We start from the raw sequence: 21,636 nt of genomic DNA, 5'->3' as shown, positions 1-21,636 counted from the left end.
TTGTGTATTATAATAAATAAAGTACCCCCAGTTGCAAAATATGAGGATATTAGAAGTTACCTCGGAGTTCCATGACCTGTATAAAAGTATATGGTCATGAAACTCCTCGGTAACTTATAATATCCTTATATTTTACAAGAGGGGGTACTTATTCACTATATAAATGGTGCTTAGTGGTGTCATCTGCTATAATTGGAGCTTAATGATGTAATTTCTGTCACATGACTGATTGAAAATCTAAGACCGGCATTTACCCAACACTGCAGGCAGTTTAATCTCTGTGCCACCTTATGGCACATTAAGTTGCATAGGCTTGCTTCCAATTTAATAGCAACAATGAACTTACATTCAACAAAGCGATTTGGAATTTCTGAGCAGGTTTATCTTTTATAAAGAAACAAATTCCACATTTCTTTGTGTTTGAGCATATTTACTGCACCAAAGACAGCATCTTAATATAAAGGTCCCATTATCATGAAATTATATTCTTTCCCTACATCTCTTTCAGAATTGGACACTACATATCATTATGGAATGTGAAAACAAAATTATTATATCATAATGGGAATACTGTATTACAGTAAACATTAAAATATTGTAATACCATGAGACATCAGCTATCCTTAAGGGATATGCACGCTTCAAGAAATAATTAACTGGAACTCACATATAATGAACTATTCATATTAAATATTATTGCATTTATGCTTTGAATTAGACATTAATTGCATTTATGCTTTGAATTAGACAAAGGTAGTTGATGAGTGAGCTGGAGTAAACTTGTAGAGTTGTCTGAACTTTTGTAGGTGGCTAAACTGAAAGAAATCTAAATTCCGGATATCTACAAATGGAATGCATGATTACAGGATAAACATGGTAGAACTGAAATAAGGACAGCAAAGATTTAACTGAAGGAAAAAGGTTCAATACAAAAAGGTAGAACAATAGCATGGCAATTATAAAATCATGCCCACTTGCAAGATCACCCACTATTGCAAAACTATGTGCAGCATTTCCAACAATTGTCCCAGCAATTCATAATAATGGACCGAGAAATATCTAACAGCATCCCCAGCAATATCTATTAGAGAAGTTGGGTGCAGGGCAGTGCTATCCTGCCATTACCCGACAAAGGGTCATCTTTGAGTAAAGGTTTTCACAAGCCCCACAGTGTGAGAGTGTATGCCATAAGATAATTTTTTTAAATATATTTTTACCCACACACGTCAGAGATTTCAGAGAACAATAATAAACAACTTCCATAGGTACCAATTTTTTTATTTGGATTTTGAATTGTATGCAAAACAGAAATTACAAATAAAACATCAGTTAAAATTCTTGTTAATGTAAGCTTTTAAAACTTTCATTTTTGTTCAAGTTATGTTAAAACTCAAAGCAAGGTTATTATTGCTATATAACTGGATTAGTGGTTAAAATAATGATATGGAAGATCTTGAATTAGACGCACTCTTTCTTTCGCAGTTTATTTTCTCTTTTCCAAGGAACATTTAACACCTCAAATTTACAGCTCATACTCTGCAAGACATAATTAAAATTAGATCTACATAAAAAAAAAAAAAGGAACACAGTATAAAAAATGTTTACATTTTTCACTTTAAAAATCAGGACATTTTAGAGCTACCCCTGACTTACAGTATGCAGACTAAACAGATCATCATTGTAAATAAGAGGATAGATTGTATTATGGGACATATTCAAAGAATCATGTTTAAGCAGGCATTAAAGAAGTAGCTCACGAACCCACCTGCACTAGAAAGTGTTGTACTCCACATGCTGGGCAAATTGTGATTACAAAAACATTAATTAAACCCAGAAATTCAATATATAGGGAAGAACATATCCCTCCTGTATTGCACAATATAAGGACACCGTAAGTCACCAAGGCGTTCCATAACCATATAAAGTATCTCATGTTTTACAACGGGGCTATTTTTTATTTTTTTTTTAAATATACAACTTTCAGTAAACCATGTGCCACATTACATCACCAATTACAACTGATGATCTTTAATTTAATTTTTTATTTTTTTTATTTTAATGGAATGTTGAATACCTTGATAAACTTCTGGTCAGTATGGAGAGGACAATTCTGAACATCAACAGCTGCCTTTTTGCACTCAGTCCGGCTTACAACAGCATCTATTTTGTAGAGTGTACCAGCCACGAGCTGTATGAACAGTTAATACAAGAAAATTGGATCAAATAGGCAGTATAAGCAGACCATGACTACTTCTAATGCTTTTACTGCAATTACAATTTTTGATTTAATATACAGATAGTTGTACATTTAGTTATTAAATAAGAGGTAATATAGTAAACATTATTAAAGTAATTAAAAACAGAGCTTTAAAAAAAAAATTGCATAAAGGAGGTTGTTTTTGGAAGAATGATTACTTTCACAAACTGAAGAATACATTTTTGCTAAATGTGGGTAGTTGTTGATGGTATGATTTTTTAAATCTGGGCCCATAGTTACAACACTGGGACAAAAAAAAATGACATTTTAAAACACTTGAGGAGAGGTGGAATTACGATAAGTAAAAGCAGGTAGGTATATGAAGGAAGCAGAAATGATCAAGACTATTTGCATTTAACTTTTGCTGCAGAGGGGAATGGTAGGCAAGGGCAGCAAGGGTTCTGCAGTTAGGACAATCCCCCATTTTGTAAAATCTCAGGACTACGGAGCTCATTAGCTTTCCAAAGTGGTTGTAACATGCAGACACAAGACCCTCTGGCAAGAATCCTGAACCAATCATCCTGCCATTACTAGACAAAGCAACATGAATATATTTGCCCTTTCCCAACATCTCCCCCATTGAATGCTCTTCAAACTAAAATGTATCTTTTGACAGAGAACTTAAATAATTATAAATTATTAAGATATTACTGGATGCGGCACTCACAGGGTTTTAGTGAAAAAAACAAAAAAATGTTTTATTATTAAGCCTCAATGTTTCGATCCTCCACAGGGATCTTCGTCAGGAGAAAACATGTTTGTTTTTGCTCCTGATGAAGATCCCTATGGGGGATTGAAACGTTGAAGCTTAAAAATAAAACATATTTTTTCTTTTTTCACTAAAACCCTGTGAGTGCCTCAAACCTTGTTCAATACATATATATATATATATATACACATACATACACATATATATATATATATATCTCTCTCTCTCTCTCTATCTCTATATGCATATAGATATTTTTATTATCTGATGATAGGTCCCAGTAGGGACCGAAACATGCTTCACTAAATACACTTTTTTTATTTTGAAAAATATCCCTGTGTTGCTGGTTCATTCTGGAAATATATGCGAAACTTTAACCGTGCAACTGGGTTAAGTCGAGAAGCGGAGTGCCACCGATCTTACTACTATATATAGTGAATAAAGTACCCCCTCTTGTAAAATATAAGGATATTATAAGTTACCAAGGAGCTTCATGACCATATAAAAACACGAGGCCAAAGGTAACTTCTAATATCCTCATATTATGCAATAGGGGGTACTTTATTTATTATAACACAAATATCAGGGAGTCCTGTAAAAGACATGACATCAGAACTCACCGTTTACAAGGATATCATTTAGAAGATATTCATTTTGTGTATTATGTTTATATATCCCCCCCCCCAAGGAACCACCTGAAGCCTCTTGGCAGGTGACAGAATCTTTATCAGACTAGAATAGATTGCCAAATCTTATGGCTTTATAAAAACCGATTTTATAAAAGACAACAAATGACCCTTTCAAATAAAAAACAGTGGAGAGGGCAATTTGTTGGAACCCTCAGGTGAATTTTTTCACAATGTAGCAGCACCACTTTGCACAGTACGGCTCATCCATCACTGGGCTGTATCCCATAGCAACCAATCGGTAATCAGGTTGGTCTGATAGGAAATAACGCAAAAGCAAAGACGCAATTGGCTGCGCTAGTGCACATTCGCTCATTGCTAGTAAATAAACATTCCCTGCTTGTCAGAGAGTTGCAATTCATCAAATCACCCACACGATTGATTTTGCTATAGCAATTCTACTTGCAACAAATACAATACCCCAATTTAGTTCCCTAGTCCATATCGCCCCCCAGATCTACAGACCTGTTTGGTTACTCCGTTAACCTTGGTGATGGTGCTGAGGAACATGTCGTTGCTTTGTTTATTATATTCTTGCATGGCGAAACTCAGCGCTTTCTGCACTCCTTGTTCATTCTCACTCGCGGGAACCGGCCCACCAAGGAGCGTTGCTCGAGATGCCGATGCGGCAGCCGCAACGAAAAGCACAAACACCACCGCCGCAGCCATCGATAAATTCTAGCGGATTCGTATAAGCATCTCCTTAGAGAGGCGGGGTTATATACTGTGAGTCACATGGGCTGGATGTCTGACATTGTGTGCTTTGTCTGAACGTCTAGCTGACGTCATTTGTAACGTTTACCTCCCGCTGCAGCACAGGGAATGAATCATAAATAGTAAACAATCCACCAGCTAGCTAGATACAATACTTATCCTAGGTCTTCGTTCACCGTATTAAACGCAATTTCAAGCTCTCCAAATATTGCCAACTTCAAATATGGCCGAACGTTCCACAAGACGGGATACCGTTAGATGTAGTACTTTCCTTTCAAATAGGGGTAAAACTGGGAATTTGGCCAAATAATCCTAAAATCCGTTGTTGATCATTTCTAATAAATCAATGATACACTTGTAGCGCTATAGTAAACTAGGGTTGCCACCCGGCCGGTATTTTACTGGCCTAGCCGGTAAAATACCTGCCAAGGCCGGGGCCGGTATTACAAATTTACCGTCAATGTAGCTGCCGGTAAATTTGTAATACGATCAAAAGGGGCCCTCGGCCTGCCCCCAATCCCCTGCAATTTACCTTTTTCTTTGCCTCTTCTAGCGTCCGCGGGTCTCCGTCGAGTAGCCCTGCCCCTTTTGACATCACACCCGCCCCTTTTGACATCACGTCCGCCCCTTTTGACGCCACGCCCCCCAGCAGCCGGTAAAAAAAATTATAAAAGGTGGCAACCCTATAGTAAACTGACTTGTGCTAGGGCAGTTTAAGCTACTTTCCTTGGTGGGCTGAGACCACTGATGAGCTCTCTTTCTCAGGGGTAAAGCCCTCGCAACGGTGTGGAGGCAAGGGTGTAGTGTAACTGTAACCTTGTGTGATAGCACAATGATGGGCGCCAGTAGTTCTTTAACAGTTGAACAAAGAACAGTATTTATTGAACAATAGCACATAGATCATTTAGCACATTGATCCACAATGGAGTATAGAACATACACAGCAGCATAAAGGAAGCATTTACTCACAGTACATATAGGCTGAATCCCCACAGGCTAGGGAATATACAGCAGAGAGTAAGTTGACAGCATGTGATGGGTATTGCCCAGTTTTCAGGATATCTTCCAGTGGCAGACTAGGGGAACTCCTGACATCCCTATCTCAACACTTGGTTCCTTACTCTGGGTCAGTAATACCCTGGGATCTTAATCCCTCTAATCTCCTCGGCAGAGCCTTGAGCTGCTCAACTAAATAACCTCTCTTTCACTCCTAGAGTGATCTATAAACGAGTATAACTGTCTAATTACTAGGGCCAAGGCGCCTAGGGTCGACACTACCCATTCCCTTCCAGCCTGCTTGGTTGGGCTAAAGCAATGGACCCAGAGCACATGGTTTCTAAACCTTTTATACTCTGGCAAAGTGCCATCTGGTGTACACTGTGTGAACTGCAGGGGTTACATAAGCACAAGGTCCCCATAAGGACCCACTGAGGTGTCCATATTACTAGGGATGTGCCTTTCTGTAAAGTGTAAGGGTGTCTAAGATTTTCACATCCCTACACACTTATGAAACCAACAAATAGCAACATTTTGTTCTCTCGTCATTTCCTTAAAATGCATTCAACAGGGCATCAATTTTATGTTTTTGTAAAGCTCCCAAAAATGTAGCTGGTGTGGTCAACTACTTTAATATTCTGATAATAATAAGGTGGCTCGCTGTGAGGCTTGATTACTTAGCGTGAACACGCTTGAGCGAATTTTTGCTCGCCGTAGCAAGAGAGCTGACGTGTGGCAGTAGAGACAGCTTCAGTTTTCCACCACCAACATGTCCGCTGATTGGGAAGAGATTTGGCGGCTGGCTGCTGATTTTCAGCGGGCTCAGCTGAGTGACACACAGTGCAGAGGTAATAGGGTATCTTACATACGTGCAGAACAGAAATGGGGTCACTGGCTGCTGTCACTGTAAAGAATACAACTCCTCCGAGCCAAGCACACACAGGTAGACTACATTAGAGTGTGCAGGTTTTGATGAATAAGCAGCAGACATATGTAGGGTCTCAATAATTATTTTAATTAAGCCCTGGCATTTCAGGTACACAGAGGCCCAATCAGCCCACTAAATACTGACTTTCTGTTACACCTTATAGCTAGGGTTGCCACCTTTTAAAACAATGATTACCGGCTGGTGGTGGGGGCGGGAGCAAATGGTCGGGCTGTGATGTAAAAAGGGGCATGTCATGTGTAAGGGGCGGGCCTAAACGCGCAATTGGCCTGAAGACAGAAAAAAAAGGTATATTTTGAGCGGGTTGGGGGCGGCCGAGGGGTTTTGTTAGGAGTATTACAAATTTACCGGCAGCTACATTGCCGGTAAATTTGTAATACCGGCCCCTGGCCTTGGCAGGTCTTTTAACGGCCGGGTAGCAACCCTACTTATAGCAGCCCCTCTGGCATTTGCCAGAACCCACAGATTGCCAGTCCGGACCTGTTTACGAGGCACTGTAAAGAAGGCCAGCTAAATCTTATTACAGATGTTAGAGTATTTGTCATCAGAATAGTGCAAACCAGTGCTACTTTAGTCCTCCTGCTACTAGGGGGGATTGGAGTGTAATTTTGTCTGACCAATATTATACTCCAATCAAACATTAAAAAAGGTAGGCACGGTTTTGTTTAGGTGTTTGGGCTAGCAAATCGTATGTTTAAAGGAGACAAATTTTAACTTTAAGTATGATTTAGACAGTGCTATTGGTTTTAACCGATTTGACATTGGTTTTAATTTCAAGTTGTTGAATTATTTATCGTTTTGGTCAGCAGCTCTCTAGTTTGGAATTTCAGGGGCTATCTAGTTACCAGGGTCCAGTTTTCACTAGCAACCAGGTAGTGGCTTCAATGAAAGATGTAATGTGAATAGTAGGGAAAGTTAAATTGGAAGATAAATAATAAAATGTAGCAGTCAGTTACACCATTTTAGAGTTACAAGGAGGCAGATGAGGAAAGGTAATCATTCAAAAAACTATTAAAAAAAGACCAATTGAAAATCTGCTACAACTAGGCCTTTCTATAACATTTTAAAAGTTAATCTGAAGGTGAACTACCCCTTTAAACTCCAGTGCAAATAGCTTGATGTAAACAGAGCATGCAGGATTTATTAAATTGATCTGTGACCCGGGGCATTACAAGAAAAAGTTGTATCATACATATCAGTTGTTTCAATAGACTTTACTACAGCTGCAAGTATCTTTTCAAGAGAATATAAACCTCCTATTTTGTTATGAGCTCATTCAGTTTTGGGTTTATGGCTTATATAAAAATATGCATAAATCCTTTCTGAACTCCCCCCCTCCAGCTCTCACTTTAATGCAACCCCTCCCTCACATTGTTTTATTGTGAAGTGATGGATTCTGGAACTTGAAGTCTGCTTTCCAGAGAATTGGTGTATCTCCCACTGTTGTAAGCAGAGGTAACACAAGTACCAAGATTCATCAGAGATACCACAAGTACCACAATTCATCCCTTCAGAGTGGATCAAGAAGAAGGAGGGGGTGCATTGTCAGCATATGGGATATTGGAAAATAGCACATGCTTTCCTTCAATCTTTGGAATCTGGTATGATTGTGTAAAAAAACATTATATTAATCAAACCATTTGAAAACCAAAAGCAATTTTTATTGGGAAAAAAGATAGTTTTCTGTAGACTTTCTGTGAACTGTAGAATTTTTAATAGCTCAAATATTTAATTCCTGTAAATGTAGGTTATCGGAACGTAACTGCATAGAAATTGTTGCCAAATTGATTGCTGAAAAACAACTGGATGTAGTGCACACTCTTGATGGAAAGGAATATGTTACACCCTCGCAGATTACTAAAGAGATAAAGGATGAGCTACATATTCGAGGAGGTGTGTATATTTTCTCCCTTCTCATTTTAATACATTTGCATCTTTTCTGGTAAAGTTTATTTCCATCAAATACTTTTGTTTTCTTAAATTCATTTTATACATTTTTTTGTTTTAAAGGTCGGGTCAACATAGTTCTACTTCAGCAGGTACGTTTTTTTTCAGACTGTTGTCCAAATTTATTAATATTTGTATTTATTTAAATTTTTTAACTAAGCTTGTATTTCTTTCAAGGGAATACCGTCCTTGAAAGGTATTAATTTGCTTACTGTAGGACTCTGGGTGGTGCTAATAAAGCTAGTAAAAGCGAGTAAAGTTTGGTGAGTGAAGAACTAGTGCATACTAATTTATGAAGACATTAGAAAGTAATAAAAGCAAAGTAAATAGTAAGTAAATTTAATGTTACCGCTTGATTAAATTGTAATATAGAGTTTTGCAATCTGAATTATTGGAATTACTTTCCAGTTACTAGGATATAGAGTCCTGTGCGGGTCCATTTTTTGATACCCGTACCGGACCTGTACCCGCAGTTTAACCCGCATGTTCCCGCTACTCAACCCTAGGCCAACTAATCTTCCGACCCGGGAGACATGCAAAACCGGAAGTGACATCACTTCGGAGTCAAATCTTTGCAAAAACTGAAAAAAACCTGGCAGAACCACAAAGAAGGGATCAAGCCCCCACCTTTGTTGGGTACTCAGTTGGGTTACCCGCGGACTACCTGCATGGCCAAGGAATCAGCGACTTTTTGCCAGAAACCCAACCATGGGTATTCCATGGGTATTCCATGGGTACCTGACCCGATACAGGACTTTACTAGGATATGCTTTAAATGTGTTGTGGTGACCTGAACTTATAGAAAAATGCAAAACATGATTGATTAACTATAATTGATCATAATCACCATAACTTTAGAATCTCTATAAGGAGCAGTCATACCAGATCAATTAGGAAACATGTCTAACAGCAACTTTCTATGCAACTGGTAAGTTATCAATATTCTTTATCACCTTCTTCCCATGCTGAATATATTACAAATGCATTAAACTATTACAACCATTACAAACCAAAGCAATGCTTTTCTGTACATATAATTCTTTCCTCCACATCTTCACCTCCCAGCAGTTATCTTTTGGCAGCTCTCCCACCTTCCTGTCTACTGCACATTGTTAATTTCACCTTTCTTATCGGTTAAATTCCCTTTCCAGGAAAAGATAGGTGTGGGTTTCACCACATTGATATCATATAACAATGATATACCAAACTTACATATTGCACCCTTTACTGTCTACCTTACATTTACTCAGTGTGGGTTTTAGTTAAAAAAAACTTTCTCTTATAATGTATTTTATTTTATGCAATTTTAGTCATGGAAATGGTATCTAATAATGTGCCCTGATTTATAGGTAATCAATGTTGATTTGACACATATTGAAAGCAGGGCCAATGATCTTATTAAATCAGATAAAGATATCCAGCTGGTACTTGGGCAGCTTGTGAATGGGTAAGTTGTCAGAATAGCATAGTGCTAATTACTGTTTAAAATATATTACTGCAGTGAAAAAAAGTATTGGAAACCTAAACATTTTTCTCAGTAAATATATTTGTAATGGGGCTATTGACACATGTCGGTAACACCCAAGTAATCCACATATACAAAGAACTCAAAACAAATAAATCCATAAATTAAATTATGTGTAGTAGTGTGAAATGACACAGGGAAATAATTATTGAACAAAGAAGAAAGAGGCGCAAAAATGCATGGAAAGCCAAGAAACCTGCTGAAATCTGTCAATATTTAGAAAGCAATCCTGCCCTCTATAAGTGCTAATTAATTTAATTTGGTTAAATTGTTAGCCTGTAGGGGTTCTCATTACCAAGGTATCACACAAGAAGCATCTTTTGATGGGTTAAGCAAAGAGCTCCCTTAAGCTCCCTTATTGTTGCAAAAAATACTGATGGCATAGGTTACAGACGTATTTCTAAGATTCTGAATAATCCAGAGAGCACTGTTGGAGCCATAATCTGGAAGTGGAAAAAACATCATTTCACCCTAAACTAGCCATGACCAAGTGCTCCTCGTAAGATTTCAGACAGAGCAGTCAAAAGAATAATCAGAAGAGTTGTCCAAGAGCCAAGGATCACTCGTTGAGAGCTTCCTTGATCTAACAGGTACAGTTGTTTTAAAGTAATGCACTCAACCGAAGCTGCTTTTCTAATAAGTATTATATAAATTTCAGTAAGCATGTTCAATACTTGTTACCTGTGTCATTCTACTTGTCGAGGCCTACTATCTGTACCTGTGTTCCCCTAAGTGCCGATCACCTCTATTGCCTTACATACCCTCAATATAATGCAAACTTATAGAATATAGCTTCTATTTGATTCTTCCATACAATGTAGCTAAGTGCTAAAGTAACCGCTAAATTGCTGAACCAATAATCAGAGCTAGCAGCAAGGGAAATTGAGATATTAATGGTTATTAAGAAATTAAGTCAAGGGTTATTAAGAAATAAAAGTGGCTTAAAAGTTAACTCTGGCCGAGGACAAACTTTCTGCACAGACTGGCCAAGAACAAACTTTCTGCCTAGAGACAAAATTATTTTAGTATTATGATGCAATTATGCTTTAACCAATTAAAGTACAAACTATGCTTTTGATAGCGTTTCGCAAACTGCTTTTTCAAAGGCTATGCGAAACACGCGTCGGCTTGTTATTTTTTTATACAGACGGTTGATACCATTTTTGGGTAAAACCTTAGGGGGGTTCCTTTTAAGCAGTTTTCTTGGATAGTGACCTTGGCGCTCCTTCTTTTTAGCTCTGACTAAGGAGATTCTTATCTGCATTCTCTTCATTTGTAGGGATGTCGCGGACTGTTCGCCGGCAAACTTGTTCGCGCGAACATCGACTGTTCGCGCTCGCCGAATGTTCGCGAACGTCGCGCGACGTTCGCCATTTTGGGTTCGCCTTAGCTGGCGCTTTTTTTTGACCTCTCACCCCAGACCAGCAGATACATGGCAGCCAATCAGGAAGCTCTCCCTCCTGGACCACCCCCACACCCCCTGGACTACTCCCCTTCCATATATAAACTGAAGCCCTGCAGCGTTTTTTCATTCTGCCTGTGTGTGCTTGGAAGAGCTAGTGTAGGGAGAGAGCTGTTAGTGATTTGAGGGACAGTTGATAGTAAGTTTGCTGGCTAGTAATCTACTTGATACTGCTCTGTATTGGAGGGACAGAACTCTGCAGGGATTTGAGGGACATTTTAGGTTAGGTAGCTTTGCTGGATAGTAATCTACCTTCTACTGCAGTGCTCTGTATGTAGCTGCTGTGGGCACTGATCTCTTCTGATCTCATCTGCTGACTGCTGTAATAACCCAATAGTCCTTGTAAGGACTGCTTTTATTTTCTTTTTTGTTTTTTTACTTTGCTACTATAAGAGCCCAGTGCTATTAGTCTAGCTGTGTTGGGGAGTGGGACTGGTGTGCTACTGTGCTGCTCCTAGTAGTTCAGCAGCACCAACCCGAGTAATTTTTTTTTTTAATATACATATACATATATTTTTTTATTTTACTTATCTTACTGTTCTTTAACGTGTCCAGTGCTGTTTGCTGTTCTTCATAGTAGTGCACCAATAGTAGTGCACTTGCAGGCATTATTTGCCCAGTGTGTTCTTCAAACAACTGCCATCTAGCTGTGTGAGCTTTTTCACATTCTGTCTAAATATCAATAATAATACCGTCTCCAGAACCACCACCCGAGTGACGTTTTTCAAGCAGCAATAATATATTCCGTATCCACTGCTGTAGTAGTGTATACGTTGACCTTGTAGGCATTGTTTGCCCAGTGTGTTCTTCAAACAACTGCCATCTAGCTGTGTGAGCTTTTTCACATTCTGTCTAAATATCAATAATAATACCGTCTCCAGAACCACCACCCGAGTGACGTTTTTCAAGCAGCAATAATATATTCTGTATCCACTGCTGTAGTAGTGTATACGTTGACCTTGTAGGCATTGTTTGCCCAGTGTGTTCTTCAAACAACTGCCATCTAGCTGTGTGAGCTTTTTCACATTCTGTCTAAATATCAATAATAATACCGTCTCCAGAACCACCACCCGAGTGACGTTTTTCAAGCAGCAATAATATATTCCGTATCCACTGCTGTAGTAGTGTATACGTTGACCTTGCAGGCATTGTTTCAATTTGTTTGCCCAGTGTGTTCTTCAAACAACTGCCATCTAGCTGTGTGAGCTTTTTCACATTCTGTCTAAATATCAATAATAATACCGTCTCCAGAACCACCACCTGAGTGACGTTTTTCAAGCAGCAATAATATATTCCGTATCCACTGCTGTAGTAGTGTATACGTTGACCTTGCAGGCATTGTTTCAATTTGTTTGCCCAGTGTGTTCTTCATTTTCAAACAACTGCCATCTAGCTGTGTGAGCTTTTTCACAATCTGTCTAAATATCAATAATAATACCGTCTCCAGAAACACCACCTGAGTTGTTGTTGTTGTTTTAAAAATAATGCCAGGCAAAGGCAGGCCGCCACGCAGAGGCACTAGGGGCCGTGCTGCTATGCTATCCTGTGGCCCTAGGAAATTGCCCAGTTTTAAAAAGGCAATGACCCTGAACTCCCAAAATGCTGAAGAGGTAGTTGACTGGCTTACACAGCACACCCCATCCTCTACCGTTTCTAACTTTACCACAACATCCTCATCCTCCACTGCTATGGGCACCCCACGTAACACTTCCTCCACCACCGGCGCCCCTTCTTCACTGGAGTCAGAGGAGTTATTTTCACATGAGTTTCTTGAACTGAGTGATGCGCAACCATTATTGGCAGAAGAAGATGAAGGAGATGAGGACGTTACACCAGATTTAATTCTGGCAGAGAACACAACAGAGATGGACATAATGAGTGATGAGGAGGTCCCCGCTGCTGCTTCCTTCTGTGAGCTGTTAGAAGAAATTGATGCATCTGAGGAGAATGATGATGAGGAGATTGATGTTTTGTGGGTGCCCAGTAGAAGAGAGCAAGAGGAGGATAGTTCAGATGGAGAGACGGAGAGTCAGAGAGGCAGGAGGAGAATAAGACTTAGAAGAAGCAGGGAGGACAGCTCGCAGGGAACAGTAGGGCAACAACATGTATCGGCACCTGTGGTCAGCCGGCCAACGAACCCGCCATTGCCGCCAACGCCGCCAACTTCTACTGTTACCGCCAGATTGCCAGCTTCAAAAAGGTCAGCAGTTTGGGATTTTTTTAATGTGTGTGCCTCTGACAAAAGCGTTGTAATTTGCAATGAGTGCAGTCAGAAACTGAGTCTTGGGAAGCCCAACAGCCACATAGGTACAACTTCTATGCGAAGGCACATGAACGGCAAGCACAAAGCACTTTGGGAGAAACACCTCAAAGGCAACAGACAAACTAAAAGCCACCCTCCTTCTGGTCCAGCATCTTACTGCTCTACCTCTGCTGTCCTTGACCCGTCTGAACCACCCTCCACTCCGCCTTCCACCTTGACCACCAGTTCCCATTCCCAGTCATCTGCCCCCAGCCAAGTTTCTGTGAGGGCCATGTTTGAGCGTAAGAAGCCAATGTCTGCGAGTGACCCCCTTGCCCGGCGTCTGACAGCTGGCTTGTCTGCACTCTTAGCCCGCCAGCTTTTACCATACCAGCTGGTGGACTCTGAGGCCTTCCGCAAATTTGTAGCAATTGGGACACCGCAGTGGAAGGTACCCAGCCGCAATTTTTTTTCAAAAAAGGGAATACCACACCTGTACCACCATGTGCAGAGCCAAGTCACCGCATCTCTGTCACTTAGTGTTGGGCCAAAGGTCCATATGACTACTGACACATGGTCCTCCAAGCATGGTCAGGGCAGGTATGTCACCTACACTGCCCACTGGGTGAACTTGGTAATGGCTGGGAAGCAGGGAATGTGTGGCTCAACAACAACAGTGGAGTTGGTGTCACCGCCACGGATTGCACGCGGTTCTGCCACCACCTCTACTCCTCCTTCGCTCTCTACCTCGTCTTCTTCCTCTTCTTCCTCCTCTGCTGCTGGGTCCTCCTCCTCCACACCTGTGCACCCCCAGCTCCCCCTAGGCTATTCGACGTGCCAGGTACGCCGTTGTCATGCTGTCTTGGGGATGACGTGCCTGGAAAGCAGAAACCATACCGGATCTGTACTCCTGTCATCTCTGCAGTCACAGGCCGATCGGTGGCTGACCCCACACCAACTGAAGATCGGAAAAGTGGTGTGTGACAACGGAAGCAATCTGTTGGCAGCACTGAGACTGGGCAATTTAACACATGTGCCCTGCATGGCACATGTTCTGAATTTAATAGTCCAACGTTTTGTCTCGAAGTACCCAGGATTCCAGGACGTTCTCAGGCAGTCCAGGAAGGTGTCGGCCCATTTCAGACGTTCCTACACAGCCATGGCATGCCTTGCTGACATTCAGCAGCGGTACAACATGCCAGTCAGGCGTTTAATTTGCGACAGCCAGACTCGCTGGAATTCAACGCTCCTCATGTTGGAACGTCTGCTGCAACAACAAAGAGCCGTCAATGAATACCTGTTTGAACTGGGTGGTAGGACTGGATCTGCAGAGCTAGGGATTTTTTTCCCACGTTACTGGGTGCTTATGCGCGATGCCTGCAGGCTCATGCGCCCTTTTGAAGAGGTTACAAACATGGTCAGTCGCACCGAAGGCACCATCAGCGACCTAATACCCTTTGCTTTCTTCCTGGAGCGTGCCGTGCGACGAGTGACAGATGAGGCTGTAGACCAGCATGACGAGGAGCAGGAAGCGCACGATTTCTGGTCGGAATCACCAGAACGAGCCCAGGCACCTGCTGCAACGCAGGGAGAGGTGTCAGAAGTGGAGTCAGAGGAGGAAGGTGGCTTTGTGGAGGAGGAGGACCAACAGGAGCAGGCTTCCCAGGGGGCTTGTGGTGACCTTTTGGGGACCCCTGGTCTTGTACGTGGCTGGGGGGAGGAGACCGTGGATGATGTAGTCCTTGATAACGAGGAAGCGGAGATGGATACCTCTGCATCCAACCTTGTGAGAATGGGGTCTTTCATGCTGTCATGCCTGTTGAAGGACCCCTGTATCAAGAGGCTTAAGGAGAAGGACCTGTACTGGGTCGCAACGCTACTAGACCCTCGGTACAAGCATAAAGTGGCAGAAATGTTACCAACGTACCACAAGTCCGAAAGGATGCTGCATTTACAAACCAGCCTGCAAAACATGTTGTACAATGCTTTTAAGGGTGATGTCACTTCAGGAACTCATCAACATTCCAGGGGCAGAGGTGCCAGTAATCCTGCCACGAGCGCACCTGCAAGGACAAAGCACTTTGGCCACTCTGTAACGTCAGACATGCAAATGTTTTTCAGTCCAAGGCAGCGGCAGAACCCTTCTGGATCCACCCTCAAAGAACGCCTCGACCGGCAGGTAGCGGACTACCTGGCATTAACTGCAGATATCGACACTCTGAGGAGCGATGAACCCCTGGACTACTGGGTGCGCAGGCTTGACCTGTGGCCAGAGCTGTCACAATTTGCCATGAACCTCTTGTCTTGCCCCGCCTCAAGTGTCCTCTCAGAAAGAACCTTCAGTGCAGCAGGAGGGATTGTAACTGAGAAGAGAACTCGCCTAGGTCACAAAAGTGTGGATTACCTGACCTTTATTAAAATGAACGAGGCGTGGATCTCGGAGGGTTACTGCACGCCGGAAGACTTGTTCTGACTCCCCATGCAGCTGTCCTTCTCTGCACGCCTCATGACTCCACACACAGCTGTCCTTTAGCGTCCTCCTCCCTCCACCACCGTTACAAACTAGGGTGCAAACCCTACTGGTTTCATTTGAATCCAGGTAAATCCTGAGTTTTTCTGGCCTCTGTGCTTCAGTGGCTGCAACCAAAAAAATTCATATTTTCAGCATTTATATGGCATATTTTTTCTGGCCTCTGTGCTTCAGTGGCTGCGACAAAATAAAATGAATATTTTCAGCATTTATATGGCATATTTTTTCTGGCCTCTGTGCTTCAGTGGCTGCGACAAAATTTTTTTATATTTTCAGCATTTATATGGCATATTTTTTCTGACCTCTGTGCTGCAGTGGCTGCGACAAAAAAAAATGAATATTTTCAGCATTTATATGGCATATTTTTTCTGGCCTCTGTGCTTCAGTGGCTGCGACAAAAAAAATGACTATTTTCAGCATTTATATGGCATATTTTTTCTGGCCTCTGTGCTTCAGTGGCTGCGACCAAAAAAATGACTATTTTCAGCATTTATTTGGCATATTTTTTCTGGCCTCTGTGTTTCAGTGGCTGCGACAAAAAAAATGACTATTTTTAGCATTTATATGGCATATTTTTTCTGGCCTCTGTGCTTCAGTGGCTGCGACAAAAAAAATTCATATTTTCAGCATTTATATGGCATATTTTTTCTGGCCTCTGTGCTTCAGTGGCTGCGACAAAAAAAAATTATATTTTTAGCATTCATATGGCATATTTTTTCTGGCCTCTGTGCTTCAGTGGCTGCGACAAAAAAAAATTATATTTTTAGCATTCATATGGCATATTTTTTCTGGCCTCTGTGCTTCAGTGGCTGCGACAAAAAAAAATTATATTTTTAGCATTCATATGGCATATTTTTTCTGGCCTCTGTGCTTCAGTGGCTGCGACAAATTTTTTTTATATTTTTAGCATTCATATGCCATATTTTTTCTGGCCTCTGTGCTTCAGTGGCTGCGACAAAAAAAACATAATTTTTCAGGAAAGTACACATGCCTAATTTTTCAGGGTTCTGCAACAGTGGCAAAATCGCATCTTTATGGTCACCGCAGGTGATCAATAAAGTAGACCAAAACTGGGCCCACACTGCAGAATCAGTGTTTTTTGGTTCACTTCACTGTACATTGAATTACCTCTGCCTGACCGTGCACGTGCGCACAAGCACGGTGACTGCTAAACACACCACTACAGAAATATTGCCACCAACAGGACGAACATCCTGGAGGTGACAAGCTCAACTAGTAATTAACAACTATTATTTGCTCACTTGACGGTATCATTCATTAAAGCTCTTTGCGTTTTTTTGCGTTGCAGTAAGCGCCGCGTTTCGTCTTTGCGTGTGAACAGGCTGTAACCTTTACACGACTTGATTGGTATGTAGACGCCGGACGTTTTAAAGCAGTTTATTACACAGGTTTAGAAATGTAGTGTGATTTCTGCCCTTTACAGCACAAAACGCAGCGCTGTGTCAACAATGTATTTTTCAGATACATTTTTGCCCTTGATCCCCCTCTGGCATGCCACTGTCCAGGTCGTTGCACCCTTTAAACAACTTTAAAATCATTTTTCTGGCCAGAAATGTCTTTTTTAGCTTTTAAAATTCGCCTTCCCATTGAAGTCTATGGGGTTCGCGAAGTTCGCGAACCGTTCGCATTTTTGACACAAGTTCGCGAATATGTTCGCGAACTTTTTTTCCGACGTTCGCTACATCCCTATTCATTTGTTTTCACTATAAGTGCCCTGGGATTTGTGGTTTTTAGAAAGGTAGCTCTTCATCATAGCCAGACAAGGTTAATTTTGAGACCACAGTCCCAGAAGCACTGACTTCTCTCTCTTTGTGGGGTCCCACAGTTAGCCAAATGATCAGATAGGTTACACGGGACTTCTCCACCTATCTTTATTTTCCCTTTCTTACTTCCTCACAAAATCAGAGCTATTCGTTTCTTTTATTATAATTGATTTAATAGATAATTCATTATAATCTTTTTGGCACTTCAGCACTCAATATTGGAATTGCAATTGATTTTCAATAATCTAATAATCACAAACATAATATGAACTGGCAATGAATTAGAAATTATAAATTATATACAGCAATTGATTGAAAATTAATTTGAGTTTTTAGCCAAACTTTATTTAAGCACAAAATCACTTTATAAATATAAATCCATTTTTAAAAGCCTTAACTGAGGTTAACTAATTAATTCATGTAATTTAAGCACTTTCACTTTGTAGGATTATTTACTCAGTGGGAAATAAATATAGACAGAGCTACGGGATTGAAGGGTCAAGTTCAATACTGAAAGACAAAGGGGACATATATTAACCTTTTTCTTTTTTTTCTTTTTCTAGTCAACCAAATAGAAACTGGGAGTCAGTAGGAATTTAAGATCTACCCTGGGTGTTTTTTTTTGATTGAAAGGGGATACTTTCCTTCTTTTCCTTTGCATAAAAATAAACATTATTAGTAATGTTTTATATGTTTTTACCCATTTCTTTTTTATCTTGACATACTTTTGATGACTAATATACAAATGTGTTGTCATAAATTTGGGATTTCGCTAAATCTTCCACAAATGTTTTGGCCAATTACCAAACACAATCCAAACCCTTGAATACAGTTCTGTTTTGTAGACTGTAGTCTTCAAGTTTTCCTAAAGAGTTTGTATCAGGTTTAGGACCGGAATTTTGCTAGGCCTCTCAAGTGAAGCATTTCATTTTTGTTCTTATTAAAGATGAATATTTTCTCCAACAGCTTGCTAATTGCAAACCTTGCATGTGTAAGAATATTCAATTGCTCTATATCCAAACCCTCATAATAGTGCCTACAAAAAGGAGTGCCAATTCTGGGTTATCTTTTTTATGAGAAGAGTAACTGTTAAGCTTTTTTATTTTGTGTTCTCAATTTTAATGCTGTCATGCTTTATATTTAATGATGCCAAGCAAACTGCAAGTAGTTAATCTAAAATACTTTACAGCAGCCATAATCTATTTTTATATTTCCAAGACCATAAATAGAATTTATATTTTTATATATATTGTTTCTTTAGGATGAATATGTTTAGTGAAAGTGAAAATTTAATTTGTTTGCTTCATAACACACACACATATGGATTATAAATTAAAGCTCAATGAATGGTAAGGATTATCAATACTTATGAACATTGGGCAATGTGAATAGACATTATCTAAAACTTACTCCTCTGCCCCATGGTACTGTGATAGCCCACAAACTGCTCCTTAATACGTTTGAATATTTGCAATTTGTTTGATGTCAGACAACTTCCTTTAAATAGCCACCCCACGTCCCCACCACAGGCAAGTGTATGAGCTGGCAATTATTAACAAACCATGTTGCTGCCCAATCTTAACTATTCATCCAAGACTGTATGCAGAATCCAGTGCTACAGGAAAGGGATGTTGCCTGGAGTGAAAAAGTCAGCCACAAGCTATTAGAAAAGGTACCAACATTAGGCAGAGGTAACTGAGTTGATATTAACCCAAAAAATAAAGCTTGTGCTTAAGGAGAGAAACAGTGACTAGGACAATACTCAGCCCATTATACAGATGTTTTTCCTTCTCCTTTAATGTTTCCTAAAACTAAATGAAATACAGATTAAGTTACTATAAATTACTAATTAGACATTTTAAGACCAGCTGGAGTCATCTCTGTAGCTTGATGTAATTTTGCTTGATTCAGTAGGCAGGGCTGGATTTAAATAGCTTGCGCCCCTAGGCCCACTGGCGTTCGTCGCCCCTGTCCCCTCCCCTTTATTCGTGCAAATTTTCATCATCTGGACTGGAGCAATGGGGATTGGTGCACAGGAAATTTAAAAAATTATTGTATCTCCAGCGCATCCCCAGTGTTTATGAACCAATGTGGGTGTGGTCGGGCAGCATGCCACCCCCCTAAATTCCTGCCGCCCTAGGCCCGGGCCTAGGTTGCTTTTCCACAAATCCGGGACTGCCAGTAGGTCATGGTGTGTGTGTATATATGTATGCATATGTATGTGTATATATATATATATATATATATATATATATATATATATATATATATATATATATATATATATATATATATATATATATATATATATATAGTCAACTACAAGAGTCCTCTGCACTCAACCCATTATCAATTTATTTAAGACAGAGACATTTTGTGCATACTGCTACTAAAAAATGCCTTACCCTTTAAACAACACAGGGATTGTTTGTCCATATATTGCAATATATTTAAGCTGGCCAACTACGTCAAAGTCGTCCCATATCTGGCCAGTCCTACGCTTCATTTTCATCTGATTCATTAAGAATTCAATTGCTTAATTATACATTTTACAAAGGGACTAAGTTTTACCTGCAACTTACTAGCTGCTTTCAAAGTAAAACTCCCAAACTTGGCTGCCCTTTTATTAGACACCAGTGGGATCACCTGACTATAGCTGGGAAGGGTGGGAGCTACAACATGGAGCTGGTCACTGCTCCTGTATAACTATAACAAACAAGGGAAAGTTGTGCTCACCACTATTTTTTAAAACCATTAGGCAGGGGTGCAATGAGGGTGTGACCACAAAATACATATAGTCAACTACAAGAGTCCTCTGCACTCAACCCATTATCAATATATTTAAGACAGAGACATTTTGTGCATACTGCTACTAAAAAATGCCTTACCCTTTAAACAACACAGGGATTGTTTGTCCATATATTGCAATATATTTAAGCTGGCCAACTACGTCAAAGTCATCCCATATCTGGCCAGTCCTACGCTTCATTTTCATCTGATTCATTAAGAATTCTATTGCTTCATTATACATTTTACAAAGGGACTAAGTTTTACCTGCAACTTACTAGCTGCTTTCAAAGTAAAACTCCCAAACTTGGCCTGAGTCCTCTGTCAAAGGAAACCCTGCATTACTTTCCTTGTGTACACATGGGCTTCTGCATCAGACTTCCTATTTATACTTAAACGTCCAGGGCTAGGGCTTGAGCATGCTCAGTTTGCTCCCTCCCTCCTGTAATTTGAGTCCAGAGCTATGAGTGAATGAATTTCATCTCTTTTAATTATTCAATGTTATTTTTATGGTATAATATAATCCTTGCTGTCCCCCTGCCCATCTTATTTTAATGGGCCTTGAAAATTCCTAAAAACACATATTTTTTTTAATCAATTAGACTAGTGATCTCCAGCATATGACATATAGTGGGCCAGTTATTTCTCATAAATTATGGTGTCATACTCCATATGAATTTAAGAGTTTTGATATTTTGTCCTGTATGTACGCTGTTTTATATAGGAGCATGTATTTTCTGTTATTAGCTACTATCTGGACCAAATAACAGAAGATGTTAATGATAAACTGCAGGCAGCAGGCCAAGTCACCATATCAGAACTCTGCAAAACATACGACCTTCCCGGAGATTTCCTGAAATAGGGGATAAAAGATTAATCCAGCAGCATATTTTATGAATTTTATTATTATCATTATTTTATTTAAAACTGCTATATGGGATCAAATCCATTTCATATCATAACATTTACTGAAATGCAATGTTTCTGGTAAATATAAACTCTGTTATTGAAATAAGGGAAGGCCATTAAACATATGGAAATTAATGGGATC

At 40.1% G+C, this 21,636-nt stretch overlaps 1 protein-coding gene and 1 pseudogene across 1 annotated transcript; one reads left to right on the top strand and one right to left on the bottom strand.

Annotated features, from left to right (window-relative positions):
* Positions 1 to 1,262: 1,262 nt before the first annotated feature.
* On the bottom strand, positions 1,263 to 4,361 carry cst3.S (cystatin C S homeolog). The gene is made up of 3 exons (XM_018265424.2): positions 4,118 to 4,361; positions 2,075 to 2,188; positions 1,263 to 1,536 (listed from the first exon to the last, which is right to left on the bottom strand). The coding sequence occupies exons 1-3, from the start codon at positions 4,319 to 4,321 to the stop codon at positions 1,459 to 1,461; spliced, it is 396 nt and encodes a 131-aa protein (XP_018120913.1). The 5' UTR covers positions 4,322 to 4,361; the 3' UTR covers positions 1,263 to 1,458.
* A 1,770-nt stretch (positions 4,362 to 6,131) lies between these two features.
* LOC108717430 overlaps positions 6,132 to 21,636 on the top strand; it is a 46,737-nt pseudogene continuing 31,232 nt past the window's right edge.

This window comes from Xenopus laevis, chromosome 5S (assembly GCF_017654675.1).
Source record: "Xenopus laevis strain J_2021 chromosome 5S, Xenopus_laevis_v10.1, whole genome shotgun sequence".
Lineage (NCBI taxonomy): Eukaryota > Metazoa > Chordata > Amphibia > Anura > Pipidae > Xenopus > Xenopus laevis.
The sequence above is the reverse complement of the archived record's forward strand: the minus strand, read 5'-3'. Positions and strand labels throughout refer to the sequence as shown.